The sequence below is a fragment of the Panthera uncia genome, assembly GCF_023721935.1.
Source record: "Panthera uncia isolate 11264 chromosome D3 unlocalized genomic scaffold, Puncia_PCG_1.0 HiC_scaffold_8, whole genome shotgun sequence".
In the NCBI taxonomy this organism is placed as follows: domain Eukaryota; kingdom Metazoa; phylum Chordata; class Mammalia; order Carnivora; family Felidae; genus Panthera; species Panthera uncia.
This window is the reverse complement of record NW_026057586.1, coordinates 68,564,229-68,587,468: the sequence shown is the minus strand read 5'-3', so window position 1 is coordinate 68,587,468 and position 23,240 is coordinate 68,564,229. Positions and strand designations below refer to the sequence as shown.

Genomic DNA, 23,240 nt, shown 5'->3' with positions numbered 1-23,240 from the left:
AAAAAAAAAAAAAAAAAAAAAAGAAGCAAAAAGGCTTGGGATACAGTGAGACTCTCAGTCAAAACATTCTTATCTGGACTTTGGGCTGACTTCCCCTGAGCCTTACATTACCGATGATGGCAACCCAGGGTGGTCTCTATTTCCCCACTAGGAGGGCAGCGGGGGGGGGGCCTAGGCTGTGAGGTTCCTATTCCGCAAACGAGCATTTCAGATGACAAATGAGTCAAAGTGACCAGAGGAGTTAGTGAACACAAGGGCTAATGTGATTAGTTTCTTCTAAAAAAAACTTTCTTAAGAACAGGAAGTACATTGATTGGACAAAAAGGATGACAATCCCTGATCTGAAATAGCTTTAAATAGATTCTCCCTTTTAAAAGTGGAAACATCTTAAAAAAAAAAAAATGGTTTGGGTTTTAAAACTCTCCCTTCCTCTTAAAAACAAGAACAGCAAAAGGCTGGAAAAAGATACAAAGGCCTACCCTTTGGGTCTAAACTATCTGATAGTCTCTTTCTCTGTCTCCTGGAGAATCAATACATAATAGTGCATTAGGTAGAAAGGATAGTAGACATTTGCAGGTGAGATGAGCAATTTCAGCCGTGAGGCAATGGGCTGAAAGACCCTGAAGCGAGCTTCCAGAGGGAAATGGGATGGGAAACGTTATCATTCAAACGGAGCTCGGTGCTGACCCCGTGGGATCCCCAGGAAGGCAGCCCAAGGATGCTGGCTGTGCACCCCCCGCAGGCACGCTCCAGCGCCCTCTGTCCCTTCTCCGGGACACTCTCTGCTCCCTAGACACCAAGGCCGCAAAACTACATTCCTCCCGGGTGTTTGTCCCCACACACCCCTTCGAACCATTTCTGCAGCCAGTAGCAGGAAGCCCAAGTTCAGGACTGTGAACTCTGTCCTTTTACCTAAGACGCTGACCCAAAGGGACAGACTTAGAGGACACTGGGCTGAATTGTCCCTGTCACCCTGGGGCTTTGTGTAGCAATGGCTTGTCCCAGTTCCTCAGTGCTGCAGACCTTCCGCCCTGTTCCTAGCTGTTTCCATCAGCTGCCTAAAGGTGTGGGCTGGAGAGGCATGGCTTCTGAGAAGACCCGAAACTTTGCACGTTGGGATTTGCCACAAGAAAGAAAGAGGCAGCATTGCATTGTTCCTCAGAGTCTGTACCCATATCAACTAGCTTTACTTCAAGTTTCTGGTTCATTTTCTAAGGCAGGTGTAGCCCTGAGCTTTTCAAAGGCCTGAGCCCCCTCCGGGGAGACAACAGTATCTACACATGATGTGGTTCAATTAATGCAGCAGTGATTTTTTTTTTTTTTTTCCAGCAAAAGTTGGTGGTTAGGGTTCTTTAAAATATATATTTAAATAACTTTACATTTACATATAATATCTTAAAAAAAAACAAAGCAGAGAACTCAATCCCACACACCTCAGAACCCCAAGCACACACACTTTACAAAACAGAATACCATGTTATCAAAAGAGGCAAAAGACTCAGAGAATTTTGTCTGTTGGTTTGTTAATGGGGGGTGGGGATGGGGGCGGTTTGCCACAGGTGGCTCACATTTTGGGTTGAGAAAGAGGGCTCTCTTTATTACCACTTTTGTGTGTTTGTCAAAGCTAAAAAAAATCTTTTTTTTTTCTTTTTTTTTCTTTCCTGAAGGAAGTCAGAGCTTGGAGTCTCCATATAGTCCCCATTTCCAGAATTCCTTCTGAGCTCAGGCTCCCGTGCCGCCGTCTGCTGGGCGAGATCTCTGTCCTGGGAGAGAGAGAGAAAAATCATCAGAGGACAGAACAGGCACTGGAGGCCCTGGGCACAACACACAGGGACCAGGCAAGGGACTTGGGTGCCCGTGCCAGCGTGTGACAGGTTCTCAGGAAGGGACAGCTCCCAACACCAGACAGGCCGTGTTATACAGCAAAGGGCCGAAACAGAGCTCCTTTGCTGAGAGCTCCTCATGCTGTTGGGGGCACAGGTGCCTCCTAGACAGTCAGTCTCCCTCATCTGGAGGTGCAGAGACTTCTGGAAGTCGTTAGGTAGCATGAAAACACCACATTCGGCACTGTTGCAGGCACCGGGAAGAGTGGAGAAGACCCCCTCCTGGAAGCTTACAGACCTCAGAACCAAGTAACCTCAGACTGTGATGGCCTGGGAAGTGAGCAGAGGGTGTGAGAGTGACCTTGGAGGAGGCTGAGGATGTGATTCCAGCTGAGATCTGGAGAAGCAGCAGACAAGTTTGGAGGCTGGGATGAACTTGGCTGGCTGGGGCAATAGACAGAGGCCACAGAAGGCTTGAGTAGCCAGGTGGTGAGTGAAGCAGGAGGTGGTCAGAGGGGTGGGCAGGGGGCAGATCAGACAGAATGGGGTGAGGAGTTCACATTTTTTTAATTTAAAGGTAGTGGCGAGGTACTGAAGGGTTTTCCGGTGTAAAGACATATATTTTAAAAAAGACCACTGTGGTTCCCATGCAGAACAGAAGGCAAGACCAGCAGGAGACCAGTCAGGAGGCCACTGCCTTGACCGTGGGGAGAGGAAACGGGCCTGCCTGAGATGGCAGGTGCGGGCTGCAGAAGAGATTAGGGATACACTTTGGAAGTGGAACCTGTCCTGTTGTGTTGCAGTATTACTCAAAGGTGCCAGACTGTTTATTAGGGACACAAGACGTTTGGGTACTCTAGAGCAATTTGATGAGGTCTGCTGAGTTGAATGAAAATTCTGGACTTGGATTCTGCATTTTTCTGGGAATTTGATTTTCTGGACAGAGGCAAAACACAAGCCCACGTGGTCCTTGCAGACAGGCTAAGAAGCCCAGGACACTGGAGTGTGGACGGTGGGGTGGGCTCAGGGACAGTGCCAGGCTTTCAGCCTGAGCACTGGGTGGGGAGCAGGGGAGAAGTGGGGCAGGGCATGCAGAGGGAGGCATTTGGGAGCGCTGCAGTGGACATGACAGGGTGGGATGCTTGTGAGGGTTAGGGAAGAAGGCCTAATGGGTCTGGAACGCAGAGCAAGGGTTGGGGTGGAAATAACACCTGGAAGTCATCAGGTGCAGATGGTGTTTTTAAAGTCAAGGGCACGAAGGAAGTCGCTTAGAAAACAACCTGGAGAAAGAGGACCCCGACTCTGGCCTCCTGTCCTCTCCTATTCTCACCTGCAGCCTCAGTGGCTGTGGCGCTGGACTCCTGAGTGTCCTGGGGGGTACCGGGGAAGCTGGCCCTGGTGGCCTCTGCACCCTCCAGAGGGCAGCCGGGCGAGAGCGGTGCCCTGGCCTGGCAGCAGAGAACCGGCTCTTCTTCCTGGGCTGCTCCCAGGCTTCTGTGGGGCCGCAGGGCATCCGGGCCCAGGGTTCCACCCCAGGGGCTGAGGCCACGGGTCCCTTGGCAGTCTGAGGTCAGGCCTAAGTCACAGTCCACATCCTCCGGAATGATGGGGATGCGCTGGCTCAGGTCCCGGGCCCCTGGGTGGCAGCTGGGCGGGGCCTCCTGGGCGAGCGTGTACTGCACGCTCACGGAGCAGTCCTCAGTGTAGCAGCCGCTGCCCCCTCCGCCACCATGGGCCACCTGCTTCTCTTCATAGAAGCAGCAGGGCAGGCCCTCATATTTCACCCCATCTGTCCTGGCCAAATGGTCTGGGTGAAGACCGTACAGGCCCTGGGAGCTTCCCGGCTGTGACTCCCCACCCGTGGGGCCACAGGCCTCACAGGGCGGGAGACCCAGGAACAGCGTGCTGCCCCCGGCCACTCCTGCACTGGGCTCCAGCGTGGCGGGCTGGGGCTCGCAGCAGCAGGCACACGACAGCCCCTCGCGGCCCCCCTTCCAGGTCCTCCTGAGATCCGGGGCAGCCCCGGGAGAAGGCTCGAGCCCCACTTCTGAGGTAGAGCTGGCGGGCCCCCTGTGCTCCAGGGAGGAGTTGCTGCTGTAGTTCATCTCCAGGCTACAGGTGGACAGCTGGTCCCCCGAGGGAGAGGCAGGGCCGGGCCAAGGCTCTCCCCGCCCCGCACCTTGACCGTGGGCTGCCGGGAGCTCCTCTGGAGGCGGGGAGCCCTCAAGGCACACGACAGGCCCCCGGCCTGAGCCACCGGAACCCCCCACGTCGCCGGTGCGACAGGGGCTCCGGCTGCGGTAGATGAAGGGGTCATAGTCGCTGCTGAGGGAGCTGCGGAAGGTCGAGCAGCTCCCGTACACGCCCTGGTTGCTGACCTCGGTGCAGTCCACCACGGAGTCGCTGGAGGAGCAGTGGCACTGGCCGGAGCTGCTGCTGCTGCTGCTGCTGTCGCTGCCCGGGCAGTCGGCCAGGTAGCCGCTGCACACTGAGCGGTGGCCGTGGTAGCAGCTGAAGCTGGACGTGCTGCCGCTCTCCAGGTGGGAGGGCGGGGCCATGTGCACCACGGTGGGGAACAGCAGGCCGCCGCCACCGCCGCCACCGCCACTCGGGGGGAAGGCGCGGGTTGGGCCCCTGGGAGAGAGGCCCGGGGGAGCCTGGCCCTCCTGCTCTGGGTAGCTGAGGCCCTGGAAGTAGTAGTGTTGGTACATGGTCTCATACTGGGAGAAGCAAGCTGCCTTGGAGAAGCTGCGGCCGCTGAACTTGGGCCTGCGGAAGGGGTGAGCTGGTGAGTAGGCCCGGTGCTCCAGGCCGCAGCGGTGAGGGGCCAGGGTGTGGTCCAGGTGCAGGGGCGGGTAGCCGCGGATGTAGGTGGGGGTCTGTGGGGAATAGAGGCTCTGCTCCCCGTGCCGGTCCACAGTCAGCAGCGTGACGGGGTTCCCGTGGGAGTCCATGCTTGTCCTGGTAGGGTAGGCCGGGATGGCATTGGTCCTGTGCACGCGGCCGGGGTAGTGCACCGGCAGGATCACCCTCTGCTGCCGGCTGCGCGCAAGGTTGCTGGTCTCCACACACACAGTGCTCGGGTTTCCCTTTTGTTCTGGGGAGAGGTGAGGAAACAAGGTCAGCAGGGGTGAGCACATGGGGCCAGAGGGGTAAACAAGGGCAGAGGCTGAAGCAGGAGGCCCGGTCATGTGCCAATGCGCCCCCTCTCATGCCAATGCCCCCTTCTGGGCCATCAGCAAACCCAGCCACGCTGGCTGGGGCCAGCCCACTTCTCTGTTTGAAGGGTGGTCTCGCCGGTAAGGGCCTACCTCCCGCCTCCCCTCGGTCCTGCCTAACAAAGACACCATGGGGGTTTGCAGACAGCAGCAAAGGTACCAAGATGAAAGGCACTTTCTCTCTTGGAGAAACAGCTCCCTGGAGTCCACCCGGCATTCCGTGCCCCTCATCCGATACCACAGTGATGCAGGAGCAACACTGTGACCCTGCCATCTCACATTCATCTCCTGTGGCCCGGGAACAACCCCCCAGTTCTGGCCATGGGAGCATCATCACTGTCATTTCTGGGAAAGACATCGTGGGCCTAAGGCCTGGAGAGACCAGATGCCTTGCTCAAGGTCAGGAGGCTGGTTCAGGTGAAGAGGCCAAAACGGGAACTCGGGGCAATTCTTCATGGCAGGCTCTCCTAAGGGTTTGGAGGGCTGGTGAACTCTGAAACCCAAGGTCCCCACACTTCCAGGTCCAGAAGGCAGTGCTCGCTCACCAGTCTGCAGCATGTGTCACACTCTTGCTAGGCACTTGGTAGGGACAGTGACTCTTCAGCAACAGTGGAGGCAGGTGACAATTACCTATGATGTTATGCCGACAGTGGGGGCAGGTGTGGTGCTGCAGCAGCCACGGGTCCACGCACTTCCGGTGAAAGCGGTGAGTACAGGGGATAACCCGCAGCTCCTGGGGAGGGAGAGAGGACACACGGCCTGAAGGCAGGGCACAGGTGGAGGGCTAAATGCTTCTTCCTGAGAAGTCCAGCATGGGCCAGGGAGCCCTGTTCACTGTGCCAGTGCCAGAGGCTTCTTCCTCACCCATCCCCCCATCTCTAGCTACAGGTAGACTCATTTCCCTGGAGTCAGCACCCATGTCTGTGTTCTAGGGAGAAGCCCCAACCACGGTCCTCACTGTTAAGGAAGGAAGCGCACAGAAGCAGGCAACTTTCTCGTTGCCCGAGGAAGGCACTCATGTTCATGCTGCCCCAAAGGGGAGACCAAAGCCAAGAGCTTCTGCAGCCTGGGGTCTGGAGAGTGGGCTAGGTTACCCACTTCCCCCCCACCCCCCACCAAGACCTTTGCATCTCTGGGATGGTGGCTCCCTCCGGGTGCTCCAACTGGGTATGAGTAGAAAAGAAGATGCCCAGGACTTGTAATTGACAGGAGGAGCCACCAAGGGCAATGCTCTCCTGTCCTCTCCTTTGCTGGACCCTGGATACTCACCCGAGGGTACATGGTTTCTAACAAAGCAGCCTATGTGGAGAGGAGGTGATGAGGTTTTCTGAGGCAGAACCACCTCTGGAATTCCTGAGCCAAAGCACCCTCCAAATTTGCTAATGTGACTTTGTTTTTCCATTCCCTGACCGGCTCAACACAATAATATTCAAGCTAATACCTAATGTTGTACCTGACCTTGGCAAGAGTTCTACCTGCATTTTCTCACGTAACCTTTGTGATCACCTTGACGGCATGTCCGTCTCAGGCTCATGTCTCGAGCACAGTACAGAGAATGAAGTCACTTGTTTGAGATCACAAAGCTAGAACCTGCCCTGGGTCAGGATTAGAATGCAGGCAGTCTGCACCTAAAGACCATTCAAGGCCCTCTTAATCTCAAGGCCTCTGCGAAAACTGCTTTTTTTCATCCAATAGCCTATCTGGGAGCAGAACGCTTTCATTAAAGGGGCATCAAATGTCTGCAACCGATTCTGAAGTGGTTTGCTTCCCCATCCCCCAAATGTGTGTGTTTGTGTGTCTCTTTCTGGAGAGAGATTAGGCGAACACGGCACAGTGTTAACTAAGGGTTATTCGAGGTGAATGATGCACCATTCACTGAAGGACTCCTGCAGCTTTCCTGAAAGTCTGACATTTTCAGGATAAAAAGCTAGAAGAAAAAAGGTAGCCATCACATCTCTTGTCTCCTGAGTAAAAACACCCAGTGTTCCACGGGGCTTTGCAGGAGAGGTTTGCTTTAAGTCATGCCTCAGTTTCCAGAAGAGCAATTCTAAAATTAAGTCAGTACATGTAGGGGGCGCCTGGGGGGCTCAGGCGGTTAACTGTCTGACTCTTGATTTCAGTTCAGGTCACGATCTCGCAGTTTGAGATGGAGCCTCGTGTGGGGCTCCATGCTGGCAGTGCAGAGCCCGCTTGGGATTCTCTCTCTCCCTCTCTCTCTCTGCCTCTTCTCTGCTCTTGTGCGCTCACTCTCTCTCAAAAAAAAAATAATAATAATAGGAAAAAAATTAAAAAATAAAATTATGTCAATACGTGTAAATGTTCTTAACACCAGACATCGTCTGGCCTCGCATATATTTCCGATCAACTTCTGAAATCATGTGGGTGGAAGCTGGGCCCTCTAGCAAGAGAGTGTCTGCGTTGTGACCACCCTCCTCCAGGGGTGAAGAGCGGTTAGACTGTCTCGGGCCACCTCCTCGAGACCTAGGCGTTTAAACCCTTCTGCCCCTACAAGGCTGTGGGAAAAGGACACGGGGCTCTGTCCTTCCAGGTCCCGTGCACCTCTACTGACCTGTCCACCCCATCCCCACCCAGGACGGGCCCTGCCTCTGCCATTACCTCTCCGTCGATGTACTTCTCCAGGCAGATGGCGCAGTCGGACGTGGAGCTGCTGCTGAGCGTGTCCAGGGCCCCGCAGCTGCCCTCCCGGCGCCCCTTGCTCTTGGAGTTGAACTTTCTGGTTTCCATCTTCTCCAGAGCCTGTACGGCCAGCCTGTTCATGGAATTCTGTGCAGCAGAATGTGGTCTGTGTTAGGGTTCGGGACGGATTTACGGTGGTAGTCGCCCCGAGGGCCATGGCATCTAACACATGGGGACGGGTATAACGCTAGTCCTTTATTAGACCAGATCAGCACAGGCTTTTGAGAAAGCACTAAAAATTCAGACTGCTGCGGCACAGATTTTCCAGACCCCTGAGGGTCAACGACTTGAACGCAGGCTTCACCCAAGTGGCAGTATCAGCAGAGCTATATGCTTCAATTGGTTGGCCAACTCTGCAAGACCCTGAGTTATTGACCTGCTCTATACCCAGGGTTCCTCCTCTTTACACTGAAGAAAGTTCTGAGGGCAAATGAGACAATGCACGTGGGTGGTCGCCAAACCCACCCACTTCTAGCCACCCAACTTTGTGAGAAGTCGGTGATCCTCTTGACAGATTGCCTGCCAATGTCCACCGTCTCTCTCCTGAGATGTCACGGTACACGTGGGACAGTCTAGATTCTCGTTTACCCTCTCCATCAAATTTTGCCCCTGAATCCTGCCTTCCTATGAGCACAGTGATGTGCTAGCTGGGGCACAAAGATGGCTACTTTGTTTATCGAGAATCGTCTAGAGAGAGCTTGGAAGATGCAGATCCAGATTCAGCAGGTCTGGGGTGTGGCCTGAGAGTCTGCATTTCTACCAAGCTCCCCGGTGATGCGGACACTGCTGGTCCCCAGATCACAGCTGAGGAGCAGGCTCCAGGGCTCCATATTAACCTTTAGACGTTTCTTGAGACAACTCCCAGCTGGAAGCGTTCCCAAGGCTCGGCCTTTATAGTTCTGGCCCTTTGGGAACAGAGAAGACATAGGGTGATAAGCTTTGCTCTTGCTTTTCTCTATCTTTATGGCTCGTAGGCCCCTGGGAACCGGCTGCATAGCTCAGGCCCCCACCCTTGTTTTCACGAGTGACAGGGCAGCGGGGATCTGCACTCGCCGGCTGCTCGGACGTATTACCTGACTGCGCCGCTGCTTCAGCTTGATTTTGACAAGGAGGATGAGGCAGACCAAGGAGACCACGACGAAGAACGCCAAGAAAATCCCCATGTCGAAGTACTCGGTGGGTTGCTGGAACAGAACACAAGACACGATGAGTCACGCGGGTCTCTTCGGCCTGGGGATCGGCACACGGCCCGTGTCAGCGCTGGTCGGAATAAGGATGGGGCTGACTCGGGTGCATTTCCCCTCGTTCGCAGGAGACACCCAGGGTGTGTGCGGGCTAAGCTGCACACACGGGGTGATCGCCAGGCCCAGGCGGTCCCCCACGGTGTGGCTAGGGGGAGGCCTGCAGCAGTCTCGGCCAGGCCTCCTCACAGCCGAGAGAACTCCCATCGTAAAGCTTCGCTCCCTGTGGAGTAGCGCGAAGTTCGCTGTAACCGGCAGGAGAGGCCCAGCCAAATAAACACGAATATCATATTTATGGGACAAAGGAGTGAGTGTCATGTTTTGAGGGAACAGTGATTACTAACCATATAATTAATGGTTTACAACAACTCAGAAAATTGTATGCTGCTTCCGCAAATATCAGCTTCCACTACCATGAGTCACATTTACCCAAGTGCTCTTTTCTCCTTTAAAAAGAAGCCGGCAAAGGCAGTTCTTTTGCAAATTCCCTGGACTCTTGAGTTCTTATCTTTTCCTCAGGGCACAGTGCCTCTTCAAGCCTTGAAGCCACCTCACCCAGGACACGCATTTAGCTAAGAGGAGTAGGGTTTTACTAACTGAATGCCAGGGGTATCTAGATAGTTTGTGCATGTACAAGAACCCTCCTATATGTGAATATTCCAATATTTGTGATAAGGAAACAAACCCTATATGAGGCACCTGTCCCAGGTTGCTAGAATCTTCAGTGTGAGGTTTGGGCAAAAGATACCAGTGAAGGGTTACTGGCCAGCAGTGGCCCTTTGACACTCAAGTGAAGCCTAAATGCTATTCGTCGACCACCTACAAGTTGTGAACTTCAATCCCACTTGAAAGCTAGGTGTTCCAGACTCCAATATAAGTTAGGGGTTTTCGGGGCGCCTGGGTGGCTCAGTCAGTTGAGCGCTTGACTCTTGACATCGGCTCAGGTCATGATCTCAAGTCGTGAGACCGAGCCCTGCATCGGGTTCCACACTGAGCATGGAGCCTGTTTGGGATTCTCCCTCTCCCTCTCCCTCTCCCTCTCTCCCTGCCCTTCCCCCATGCACGCATGCATTCTCTTTTTCTCTCTCACCAAATAAATAAATAAATAAATAAACAAACAAACTAAAAAAAAAAAAAAAAAGTAAGTTAGGGGTTTTTTCAACAATGCAATTTATCCTCTGGGAAGAAGGAAGTTTGGCCTTTTTCTGTAGTCTGGGTCAAATGGAAGGAAGGGGGACAAGGGAAGCTGGGTGCTGGGATTCCTTCCTTCAATCCTCCTCAGCCTTTCAGAGGGGGGCTGGAGGGAAGAGAAGGAAGGAAAGGAGGCTACCAAGAGGGAGTGCCGGGTGGAAGAGACCAAAAACACCTTAGCACAAATCATCTACTTCCGGAAGGTCTTTTCACATCCTTTGTAAAGGAACGCGAGAGCTGACATTTCTCCTTGGCCTCCGCACTTATACCTAATCGAAACTGCAGGACCTAGGCTGTGTCAGCATGTTAGACAAGAGAGAAGATTGGAACAAGAGCCCAAAGGGAATAAAGGCACAGGGAGCAGCAGAGAGGGTGCCGGGCTCACTCGAGGCGGGCGGTGCTGAATCCTTGCTCGAGCTACTTTCTGCTTGTTGACGATGTTCATCAGCTTGATGGCATCTGCACCCTTCACGTACACCACCGGCCTCTTGAGTGGGTCTTCTGAGCCCTGGTTTAGCTGTGGAGGGAAAGACAATGCTGGTTAAAGGGCGTGCTTACTTTAAGAAGGAGAGAGAGTGAGGCTGAAGGGAAAGAACAGCAGACACCATTTGAAAATCCCCAAAGTCCTCAAGCGGGACAGCCTTGGAGCTTCTGGAAGGGCGAGGCTGAGAACAATGCTCGTTTCAGAATGGCGTGGGCAGGCTGAAGGCCCAGAAGGGTCTGTGAAAATGCCCCCCACAGCCACCAACCTCCTGGCTCTTCACTCCTCTCAATACCCTTGCCTTGGAGTCTGAATGATGTCTAGACATGGGTCTCTAGTGTCAGCGGGCAAGCGCAAAGCCCTGAGATGAGGGTGACGGCCCCGTGACACGCCGAGCTAACTGAAGCCCTCTCTGGGGCGGGGGCTGCAATGCTGCGTGGCCCGAGGAGTTTACCTGGTCAATAGCTTCTGGGTTTTCTGATACATCAAAGATGACGGCAGTGGCTCCCCGCTGCACTGCCCGCTTGGCCTGGCAGGGGAAAAAAGAACAGGTTGGCACTCTTGCTCCTCTGACCTTTCCAGAGCTGGCCTGGGAAATCAGACCTGTGTTCGAACGTGGAATCTGACAGTTACCAACTTCTGTGACTCTGGGCAAGTTGCTAATAGCTTCCCGAAACCTCAACTTTCCCATCTGTAAAAGAAACAAGGGGGGACGAGGGGACAATGCCACCTACGTTGTACGGCTGCATTAGGAGAACCAGAGTTAGAATAGGTGGAAATAACTACCCGGGTACTGAGTTAACCTTTGTCTCCCTATCCAGCCAAACATTAAAAACAAATCAACAACCTGCCCCGTCAGCATGAAGGTATTGGTTTCAGGATCTTCTGCTATGAACACAGAGCCACTGGCAACCAAAGTAAATGCCTCTGGTCCTTGTCTTGTGGTCCCGCATCGTTCCTGCGTCACCCAGGGCTGCCGTGAGACTGGCACACGGAATATTTCCAAGGGGATCTCAAAATGGTCAGCTTAATAACTGACATAAGCTGAAGACCTCTGGAGATGTTGTCAGAGGGAAAAGCTCCGAGAAAAAATCGTAAATGGGGATTTAGAGCAGTTGGCTGCCAAACCTGGCTGCACATCAAAAACCACTTGGGAAGTTTGTAAAGCAGATTTCCTGGCTTGAACCACAGAGACTGATTCAGCAGGGCTGGAGTAAGGCCCAGGAAACGGAGTTCTGGAAGTTTTCTGAGGGATTCAGATGATTCAACCACTTGGGGAACTAAGGATCAGAGAGAGATGAGATGCGAATGTTTTAGGAACAAATGTGAAGTGGTGGAATTCTTTTTTTTTATAATTATTATTGTTATTATTATTATTTTGAGAGAGACAGAGAGAGCAGGCTGGGAAGGGTCAGAGAGAGAAGAGAGCGGGAGAGAAAACTCTCAAGCAGGTTCCAAGCTGTCGGCGCAGAGCCTGGTGTGGGGCTCAAACTCATGAACCGTGAGATCATGACCTGAGCCGAAACTAAGGGTCAGATGCTTAACTGACTGAGCCACCCAGGAGACCCTGGTGGGTGGGATTCTTTTTTGAGGGAAAGGATTCTTTTTTAGCCCAATGAACCTTCTGACTTTATGTCTGGCTAAGTGGATAACAGAGTAGAAGCTGTGGAAGAACAAGACATAAGACGTAACCCTTGCTTTTCGGTTCCTGGATCTTGTTAGAGAAGTAAGATACCTCTAATGTGGGGGGAAAACAAACAAAAATCAAAATAAAACCCCAAGCCTCCTATAAGAGGTGCAAATAATGGCTACTGTTCAGAGATCAAGAAAGTCTCTACGAGCCAGAGTGCTTGAGAAAGAATACAATTTGACTGGAAGGAATCCCTGTTGAGGGAATAATCACTACCCGGATGCAGCGTGGGAAGGCAGCACTGAACCTCCAAGAGCCGACCGAGCACGTGGCTTGACCAATGGCTTCACAAGCCCACTAGAGGGCAGTCTTATCCCACAGCTTTTAAGACAATCCCCTGGCCCGCACCGTGTACCAGAGAAGCGGGACTGTGAAATCCTCACGGATCCTGCAAAGTCCCCCGCAACTTAATAAGCCCGGGCACCCTGGCTGCTGTGCTGTGGAAGCTGTCTTTCTTCCCCTGGGGACTCTTCTTTGTTGAACTGAGACTCCACGTAGTTCAAGTCTCCTCTACCTCCTGTCCATCCCACCCCTATTGCCTCACCAGCAAGCTGTAGTCGGGAGTGGCTCTTGGGAGTTATTCCTGGCTCTGCCACCGACAAGCTGCCAATGGTGGGCAAGTCACTGAATCTCTCTCAGTCCCAGTCTCAGTTTCCCCACCTGTAAGAGGAGGAAGCCTATGTTATTATGACTAGGGTCCCTTCCGGTTCCCAATCTTGGCCACTCAACTGAGAGGCAGGGGACTGTCCAGAGCAATGAAGAAAGAGTGACAGTGGCCCTATCGTCCACCTCCAGAGAGAGAGGACATGATGGCACAGTGAGAAAGTTTGTGGCCAGGTGGTCACGTTCCTTCAAAAGGCTCTTTAGGGGCACTGACTCTCCCTTGCCTGTGGCCAACAGTTTGTGGGCCCCAGAATGACGAAGTAGGTGTCTTCTACTCAGGTGATACCCTCATCTTCACAAAATCTTCCCTCGACGTGGAAGGACCCCAGGGAACAGCACGGAAAACAAGGTAATCAACAGGAGCTTGTTCCTTTATTTGGCTTTCATTCGCCATCAGGCACATCAACCAGCACCTGAGGGAAACGTGCATTCAGATCTGTCCTGATCAGGAGCACCCAGCACCTCCCGCTTTGATGCTGGCGCACCTGCAGAGTCTGATGGCAGCGGATGAAAGGCTGCGGGACCCGGGGTAGCGCAGAGCCCCAGCCACGTGGCTGCTCGCGCTTCTGGGCTTCCCTGCTCCACAGGAACGTGGAAACCTCAAGGATCTGGAGGTGAGGCACGTATGACCCATTTGGGACAGGCACTTTTTAAAAAGGCATTTTCAACAAAATCTAGGGGGGTTGAAAGGTCTCCTGGTTTCTATAGTAAAAACAGCAAGTCAATGATAAGGTGCTTAAACCCCATGTTAACAGATCCATTTCACTGACTCAGACACAACCAAGCTAATGCACAGGATTCAAGTACAGATATTTCGTTTGAAAAAATGATAATTCTCACAGCTGACTTACTTTAAAAATTAATGGAAGCTGCTCTTTAAATAAGGTTGCATTTCCTGTCCATGCCAGGACTAGACAGGAGGGGAGTCAACCCAGGATCCTATTGAGAACTGGCCTGTTAGGAGGCAGCTCGGGATTTAAAATAGGCCATGAATAATCCAGATTTAGAAAATGACACATTTATCATACTATTCCCAAAGCAAATTAAAAAACACAACACTACTTGGTGACACTTTCCCCCTCGCCCCACATTTTCAGTTTAAAAATAGACAAGGCATCTTCCTGAACCAGTCTTCACATCTTAGATCATTTCAACGTTTCACCAAATCAAGCTTGGGCCAGAATACTGCTTCAAAACAAATCTAACGCATAGATTGGGAGATTACATAATTAGGAGATTAGCGGTCTTGTGATCACTAGAAACCCTATCTCTATAAAGTCACAAAACTCTTGAGATAAGGCTGTTTCAAAGAAAGCGTGGAAAAACGAAGCCTGGTGGATGTTGCTAGTAAATTGGGCTACAGTTGGGGAGGGCAGTTACCCTTGAACTGTGCACAGACTGGCGTGAATGGAAGAGCATGAGAAGGGTGTGAACAGCAGAAAACAGGTGGGAAGGCCTCCCCAGAGCAACCAAAGTTCCTCCCTGCCTTTATGGCCCTTTGCTTGCCCTCCCTCTGCCCCTCCCACACAGTTACTTTAACATCCTTCATCACCTCTGCTGCCTCAATCGGGCAAGACCTGACCAATGTGGACAGGTCAACACCAGTGAGCAGGTGACTGGAAGCCCAGCGGTAGAATGTGGAACATAAGGTTGTCATGGTCCTTTGTTTACCTTTCCAGGGCTTGCAAGACCCAAGGCTCGACAATGTCCATAGCCACTGAGACAAGTATCAGACGTGCAAACATCTGCACACTTACATTTTGCCAAGTACAAAGTTTCAAGCCCCGGAAGACAAGGTCCTACTGTGGTTAACACTTACAGCAATGCAAGACTCCTATGGTTATTCAATAAACGTTTATTCTGAATGAAAGCAAGCCTGCCTGGGACCATACTCTTCGGCTGCTGCCCCCTGAACGTGGATATGGTTTTCCCCTAAGGAAAGTGCTTCTATCAACATGTTTGAGTTTTGAATTTCCGGATGGGAATGAGGCATTCTGATGAGAACGGTCCCGGTCCCGCTACCACCTTGTGGGTAGGAGAACTCAAAGCCTCCAGTCTACTTTAGTTTCAGTTAAATTCAGGAATTCCAATCAGGAACGGATCTGGCACTCTCCCCAGTGTGTGCAGTTACACCCAGGCTTGGTTACTCCCAGCAGCCCCTGGGCAGACTCCATTTTTCACAGTTGTTTATCTGTTTGTCTAGCACTCAATGTGTTGGTCCCAGTGTCTAATACTTATTAGAGGAAATCTTTGACAGAGTATCATCTTAATCGGAGATAACCCAAAAGATGATGAAAAATCTCCTTTGTCCCAAACTCCTGACCACAGGATAACCAAGGAAGTTGGATCATTAGTGCTGATATGAAGACCTCTGTCTTCAACCTCTTCTAGGAAGCTCTGCAGACTTTTTTTGTCCCTACTGAATACAATTCTTTTTTTTTTTTTCATTTTGTCTTTTCTTTTACACCTATCATAACCTCCAAACAAGTCATTAAAAATTCTTTGTAGACATCTTTTAAAGCTGTGAAATAGACCTTCACATACTCTACTTACTCACTCATGTATTTTTGATATTTGGGCTCTTTTGATTTTTTATTATGATAACTAATGCTATACTGAATAAATTGTGGCTTAATTTCCAATTTCTTTAGGAAGGGAGGCCCAGGGCCAAAGAGTATGGAGATTATTTTAAGAGTTGCAATACAATCTATACAGGCTTTTAATGCCCCTCCTTATAAACCCACTCAGTTCTTAAGGATGGCACAGATAATACAAGACAAATTCATCAACACATTTAACTTCTGGGTAAAGTGACCTGTGGTGAGCTGGCTAGGGGAAGGAAGTCAGTTTGAGAGTAATCTGCCTGATACTGCATATGCAGAAAGATACTCCAGTGTAAACTATCATGTGTTGATTATATCTACTGATTCTTCAAGGTCAAGTTCATGTGCCACCCCTCCCATAAGATAGACAAATGCTTCTCTGTAGCCTAAAGCAGCTCTTATCCCTCTCTGGGCCCTAATATCTCTAAGGATTTTTTTTTTTCTGCTGCTTACTACTTATATGATGGATTTTTCCCCTCAAATAGGACTATCTTTAGGGGTTTTGCTATTTATAAAAGTAAAATGTGCTTAATGTGAATATCGAAATTGAAAGCAAAAAATAACTCACCCTTATAGCCCAGCTTTATAACATTAACAGTGTGGCATATCTTTCCATGTTTTCTTTTAAAAAAAACCCATATATTAGCAGCAGTAAAATGCACATATATACTCACATATCAAAATACACTTAAAAAACACTTAAATAAACTGTATGTATATAATGTTCTGTACTCGCCCCCCCTTAACTCAACAATTTGTTCAACAATATTATATGCATCGATATAAAAAAAATGTTCATCCTCCTCCTTACCAGGTACATATATTTTTCCATTATATGGTCGTAGCAGAGCTTAAGATGGTCTCCTGTTACAGGATTTCTATATTTTCTCTATTATAAACAGTGCCATATATACATTCTCATACTCATGGTTCTGCTGGTATCTGGCTTTAAATAAATAGCTAGGGGCGCCTCGGTGGCTCAGTCGGTTAAGCATCCAACTTCAGCTCAGGTCATGATCTCACAGTTCGTGAGTTTGAGCCCCGCGTTGGGGCTCTGTGCTGACAGTGCAGAGCCTGGACCCTTAGAGCCCACTTCAAGTTCTGTGTCTCCCTCTCTCTCTGCCCTTCTTCTGCCCTGCTCACACACTCTCTCTAAAATAAATAAACATTAAATGAATAAATAAATAAATAAATAGCTACAAGTGGTCCTGCCTCGCCAAAGCGCACAGATCTTACATGTAAATGCCTGGCCTGGGTGCTGGGCTAACCCGCCCTCAGGGTCTAAAGGAGCCAGGAGGTAGACCTTCCTTGACCAGTCTGTGTGCCCCGGAAAAAGCCTAACAAAGCAGATTGCCCTGGGCATGGTCCACACTCAACAAATTAACATGGTAGGCAGGAACAGAGTTTAATTCTATTTGCAGTGCTATTTTTTCATTTATTTTTTAACAGTAGCAATTAACCAGTTACTCTGCGTGCTCAGCCCTGGAGATACATACAGTAGTAAGCGGCGTGTGGCAGACCCCGGTCCTTAAGGAGTGTGCATTCTGCAAGCAATGCAGGTACAGACAGAGGCCAGCCGAGTAATAAAGGAATAGTCTGAGTGTTTCATTCCAAGGACAAATGAGTAAGAAATTATGGACATGGGATCAGTTATCCCATGTCTCTATTGTAGCTTTTCCCAAAGTACATATCACAGGATGAGATTTTCTTGGTCAGGGTCCTTTGAGAAATGCTGCGCTTTCTAGAGTGACCCCTGATATCCACAGAGCACGTTAGTATGATAGAGGCCCAGGAATTCCCCAGTTTTTTGGATACAGAATCCTTTTGCAGCAACTTCTGTCAACATTCCCTCCCTTCTATGTGAGACGTTTTGGAACCCACTGCTCAGGGTGCCTGGGTGGCTCAGTCGGCTAAGTATCTGACTTCAGCTCAGGTCATGATCCCATGGCTTGCGAGTTCAAGCCCCATGTTGGGCTCTGTGCTGACAGCTCAAATCCTGGATCCTGCTTTGCAACCTGTATCTTCCTCTTTCTCTGCCCCTCTCCAGCTTGTGCTCACTCTCTCTCTCAAAAATAAATAAACATAAAAAAAAATGGAACCCACTGCTCCATGGTGCATGGTATGCCAACGAGAGTGGAATATCACCCCTTATTATTCATTTCCTTGCTCTAAGGTACAGGTAGGAGGCTGGGGGATATGGCAGGGATCTACATTTTGAGCTGGAAAACAATTAGTTTATACACCGCCATTTAAATGAGATGGCTATTAGTATGAAAACATTCAGTTCCATAGTTCAACTTGGCAACTACTTAAGAGGTCCAACTCTGTGCCAGACACCTTAAGAAAGATACAAGCCAAGACCTTCTAGAAGTGTCTGTCATTATGCACTGGCTGTTGCCCTGGGAGAAGAGCTCTTGCTTGGCAAGGAGCAGGGTGAAGGTGTGGAGATCTCTTTTTACCCAAGAGAATGTTCACTTGTGGGTCTCCTCTGATACACTTATAGAGAGCAGTGTGACCTAAAGTGGCAGAAACCATTATTGCAGAGAATCCAAAATGGCACCAGGGCTTGGTTCCTATGATTTGGCATCAGCATTCTCCTTCAGTTTGGGTCCCCAAGTTCCATCTATGGCTATTCGCAAAGTGGAGCACACGGTCCTGGGCATCCGTGGGTCATTTCTTGCTCAGGCTGATATGGGTGCATGGCGTCTTGCCACAGGCCTACCCTTCATGCAATCCTTACCCTCCTACAACCTAGGCTCACAGGGGCCAAGTTAAACCTTTGCCCTCACCCCTACACTCAACTGCTTACCAAGTTTTGCTGATTCCATCTTCCAAATCCATCCATTGCTTTTCCATCCCCACTGATGCCACCCTGTCCAGGACACCAGACTTCTCATGTGAGTCACAACAACATTCTCCCTTGGGGGTCCTCTAGCCCATTCCACCTGGCCCCCCCCCCCCCCCCCCCCCCCCCCCCCGCCAGTGTAGTCTCTACCCAGCAGTAAAGGGACTCTTCTAAATCACAGCTCTGACCTGGACCACTCTCCTCGGATAACTGTGTTACTCTTAGGGAAAGCCAGGACCGCTCCGCTGCTTATGGTAAACTCCACACTCCAACCCCGAGTCTAACTAGGCCGAGTTCTCACTAGTTCTCTGATGGCCTGTGTTCTCCATGCTGAGGAACGCTCTACCTCCCCAACACCAGCTAGCCTTTACCTCTTCTAATTCTTGGTCGACTTAGGTGTTATTCCCTTTACACTGTTACTGCCTGTGGCCTGACTGTGCCCCACTGTTGCAGCTCGTATGACATCACACTGCAATTGTTTACTCAAAGTGCCTCCTCACTAGAGGGCGGCCAATGTGTCAGACTTCTTTCCTGCTGAATTCCCAGAATCCAGCAAAGGGCCTGGCACAGGGTAAATGGCCAAAAAAATGTTTGTTGATTAACCCAGAAAGATCAGCTTTTGCCCTCAGGGTTAGCATCAAACACCTAGGTCGCTGCTACTTCAAGCATAGACCGTAGCTCGCTGCTGGTCACCTCATCTCCGGTTTCCTTTGACTCAGATTGAGAAAGGTCTGCTCTCTACCACATCTCCTTGGAACTCAAGATTCTGCGCATTTGAGACTTTCAGGATTTGGTTTATTAACTGCGTGCACATCCCCTGCGGCGGCATTTGCCGATGGGCCTCTTACTGGTGGTTAGTGCTAATGCAGCCATAGTTGTCTCTGGGCAACCGCGACCTCAGCCACTACAAGTGACTCTGCCTCAATGTGGATCTTTATCAGGCCCCAGGCCCCTGTGTGAGCACATCTCTGATGTCAAACCTCTTAGAAAACAAGCCCGTGCACCTGCAATGTTTGTTCCTTCCACTCTCTGGAGGAAGGCAAGGTCCTTTAAAACTCTGACCAAGGGAAAACGCTCACCAAATGACTACCCTTGGGCAAACCCACAGGAAGAGATGGCAGGAGATGCAGATTTTTACAGCACCCTCCCATCATCACTCAGGGGACGCTGGCTTTTCTTCAGCCTCAAAGACTGGTGGAACCTATGGAACATCCTGAAACAGGTGGAGACAGATGGCCTGTACCAATAGGGCCCTGTCTTGGGGAAGTGAGCAGACACCAGTCTGCCTTCCCCACCTGGTGCGAAGACCGGAAGCTTGGCTTTCTGGGGGAACCAGTGGCAGACTCCAAACTCCCCCACTCAGTGACAGCCTCTTTTGGGGGCAGTGAGACCAAAGCACAGGCTTGAGAGGCACACCCGCCTAAGGCTTGAGCCTGGGGCAGATCATTGCCAGGAATGCAGGGTGCCAGGAACAAGTCCTGGGTATGGGGCCACTGCCGCAGGGCCTGCTCTGTGGTTGGAGAGGAACAGGGGCTGTGAACACCGATGGAGACCAACCAGGCCTGACACCCACCGGTCTCTCCCTGCTGGTCCTACCGTAGTCCAAACAGCCAGCGCTCCTTGGGTCCTTTTATGCCCCACCCTCCGGAGGCCACTGAGTGGTTTTTAAACCCTCCCTCCTCACTTTTTCCTTTCCTCCTCCCCCGTGTTCTTCGCTTGGCAGTGACCACCCAGGCACCAGGCTCTTGATCATTCTGGTCAGCTGCTGTTCCCTGAAGCATGAGTCACTGCTCTGACAGGGGATAGATACTCTTGCCAGGCAAGGGGGCTTGCAGGGCCCGTCTCACCCAGCGCCCTGTTTTCCTACAGAAACCTTTCGTTCCATAGGAAATGAGGTCACACACCAGAGCACATGGGTAACCGGTGAGAAAATGCTGGTGCCAAGAAGGGGGCGGGTGTCAGAAGTGTGGAGGGAGAGGACCCTAACACACAGGAACCACCAGACGAACCACCTGCTGCTCTGGGACAGCCCAGAGAGGAAGGGGTGCACCTAGCTTTAAAAAATAACCTGCTTTCTTTAAAGCATATGCAACATAAATGATTTTACCAAGCCAAACTTGCAGGGAGTGTGGCTTATTCACTTTCATGATTTGGAGCTCCTAATCCACTGCCTAAAGGAGATCAACACACAAAACGGCCCCAGAGGGGTAAAGAGGGGCGGGGCTGGGCCGCCCGGGCAGCCAGGCAAGCTCACTTTCCGGGAGTGGGAGAGGAGGTGGGTGGGGGTGGTGGTGAGGGTGGGTGGCGCTGCTCTGCCCGCTCCACCCGACTCCTCGCTCCAGGGCTTGGCTGCAGCCCGGCCTGACCTTCCAGGTTTCGCTGGCAGGAGATCAAAGTGCCGAAGCCACAAACACAGCTCAGAACTCGGAGGCCCCGGCGGCCTCCCCCCAGGGTCCCCCCTTCCCTTCCACCCTCCAGCTTCAACCCCTGGCCCTGCTACTCCACGCCCTCCTTCAGAGTCCCTCCCCCTCCGCTTCCCCACGCCCCCCAGTCCTTCTCCCCACTCAGTAGGGCCGGCCTTTGGGGGCGGGCTCCCATCTGCCCTTCGCCGACCCTACCCGGCTGGCCGCGCCCCTCCCCACCGGGAGAAGGTATTTCTCGCCTTAATTAAAGTCATTAAGCCTCCAAAGGCTCCTGCGGGCTGCTGGTTCTGAGCTCCAGAACGAGGAGGATGCATTTTAAGTCCTAGTTAAGATTATGCTGATCTATTTAGGAGGTATGTAGCAGCGAGAATTCAGCGGTCAAGTTAGTGGTTAAGGCTGCCTCCGTTTAAATAGTATTATTTATTCCCCAAATATGTAGCAGTCCCACTTAATTTCTCCTAATTAAAGGAATCATCAGAAAAGGCTGGAGTCCGTGGCCATGTCACGGCGCCATTGCACAGGTTGGTACCCTCTTCACAATCAGAAAATGCTGGGTTCAAACGGAAAATGCATTTCCCCAGATCTTAATCTTAAACATAGACATTTTACACCAGTTCCAAGAAACACAATGATCCTCTTTGTTTTCACACCTGACAAGGAGCACCCCAACCCAGGAAGCCTGTCCACACCCTCCTTTCCATGGTCACTGCTGGGTGAAGGGATGTTATGGAAAAATGTCTGCAGTCGGGTTGTTTGAGGAGATGTCTACGCCTGGCAGAGAAACTTTTGGAAGAACTTGTTAGCTGCTATCTTGGGTTGAGTTTCCAGAAGTCCCACTTCAGGGCCAAATCTTACAAAGTCAACAACTAGAAAATTTAAACAGGACCACTCCCTTTTCTGCATATGACAGGTAACACTTGTTTAATAATCATTGGCAAGTTAATTGGGTGGCGTATTTGGGCTTAACAAGGAACAACAGTGCCTACAAAGTCTGAAGACCCCCCAGCCTCCCTTCTGCCTTGAGAGGTGGAGGGCAGACTCTTTGAGGGCTGAGGGCTGGGCTCCTGGCTACTGCAGCCATCAAGCAGGGCAGACTTGGTTCTCAACCTTGGCCCACTGAGGAGGCAACTGGGGAAGATTTAAAAAATACCCTGCCCCTAGAGATGATGATTTCATCTCTGTGGAATGGAGCCCCGGCAGCAATATTTTTCTAAAAGTTTCCTAGTTAGTTTTAAAATTCAGGTAGGGCTGAGAGCCACTGAGCTCCAAACTGCAGGAAGCCCCTGGGATGGCTGTCAAAAATGCACATTCTGGGGCCCCTCTTCTGATTCAGTTGGACTGGTGGAGGTCCAGAAGCTATCTAAACAGCACACGGGCAATACTTAACGATGGGGCAAAGGAAAAGTGTTAGCGAATTCCTGCATTAGGTGGTACACTGTTTGAAAAAACAAGATTACTCTGATTATATGATTTTCTTATTTGTACTAAGAGGAAGAGAATCTGAATGAAAGAATGTTTGCATGCCTGAGGCAGGCTTGCTCCTAACATTGGAGGGAGTTGGGACAAGATCCAACAAACCACGAAATAAAATATATGCCACCCTTCTATCTTTATGTACACCTTCATAAAGATCCGAAAGGTCAGGTTCAACTGAGATTTCTCTAACTCCCTGGAGTTCCTCATCAGAACATGTCATTGTGGAGAAAGCCAACTCCTGACCCACCCTGCATTTCAAGAGGACTTGTACACATGGGCATAAACACCCCAGCCTCGAGGCTAAGGTCTGTCTATCCTCCTTGGGAAGAGGGGTAGGATCCCAGGGGAGTCGGCTCCCATGAGGATGGTCCTGGACAAGAGGTCTGCCAGGTGCTGGAAGCCAGCACTGGCTCATCTTGGGGGAATTTGGGATCCCGGGAATGGTTTATAGAAGGGGGCTTCCCTTGGACTCTTCACCCAGTGGCCAGAAGCTTCAGAAGCAGGGCCTTTATTGCCTGGTCTCAGGACAGTACTGGCCCAAAGCATCAGACTCCAAGAGGGAAAAGTGAGCAAAGCACCTATTATGCACCAGACAAGGCAGTAGGTGCTTTCAAATGGCATGCAACTCTGTAGTCAAGGGAGTGTTGACTCCCATTTTATAGCTAGAGGCTCAGAGGTGACCTCACAAAGCCACGAAGTAGAGAGGTGACATGTGACCTCATCCTCTCCGTAATCCCAGGCTACAGAAATACTGTGGTTATCCTAGGGCTTTCCATAATCAAGTGTGATAGAAATGTGTGCACATATATCAACATGAACGCTGAATCTCCAAGTATTCCATTAATAGCTTATGTAAGTATTGTATTTCCCAATCCTACAAGGCATCCAG

At 50.9% G+C, this 23,240-nt stretch overlaps 1 protein-coding gene and 1 long non-coding RNA gene across 5 annotated transcripts in view; one reads left to right on the top strand and one right to left on the bottom strand.

Moving 5' to 3' along the window:
• Positions 1–1,390: 1,390 nt before the first annotated feature.
• The window catches only part of ZNRF3 (zinc and ring finger 3), a 153,364-nt gene continuing 131,514 nt past the window's right edge, over positions 1,391–23,240 (bottom strand). The window contains exons 1-9 of one of the 4 annotated variants that reach the window (XM_049619784.1): positions 18,824–19,199; positions 18,417–18,479; positions 11,106–11,180; positions 10,556–10,687; positions 8,812–8,922; positions 7,658–7,825; positions 5,672–5,774; positions 3,154–4,920; positions 1,391–1,763 (exon numbers count right to left, since the gene is read on the bottom strand). In XM_049619784.1, the coding sequence (XP_049475741.1) occupies positions 1,723–1,763; positions 3,154–4,920; positions 5,672–5,774; positions 7,658–7,825; positions 8,812–8,922; positions 10,556–10,687; positions 11,106–11,180; positions 18,417–18,452 (2,433 nt within the window). In that variant the 5' untranslated portion in view covers positions 18,453–18,479; positions 18,824–19,199 and the 3' untranslated portion in view covers positions 1,391–1,722. The other 3 variants (XM_049619783.1, XM_049619782.1, XM_049619781.1) reach the window with 3 other exon arrangements.
• The window catches only part of LOC125914502 (uncharacterized), a 5,436-nt gene continuing 5,282 nt past the window's right edge, over positions 23,087–23,240 (top strand). The window contains exon 1 of the long non-coding RNA XR_007455326.1: positions 23,087–23,203. This is a non-coding gene — a long non-coding RNA (uncharacterized LOC125914502). The remainder of the gene's footprint in view (positions 23,204–23,240) is intronic.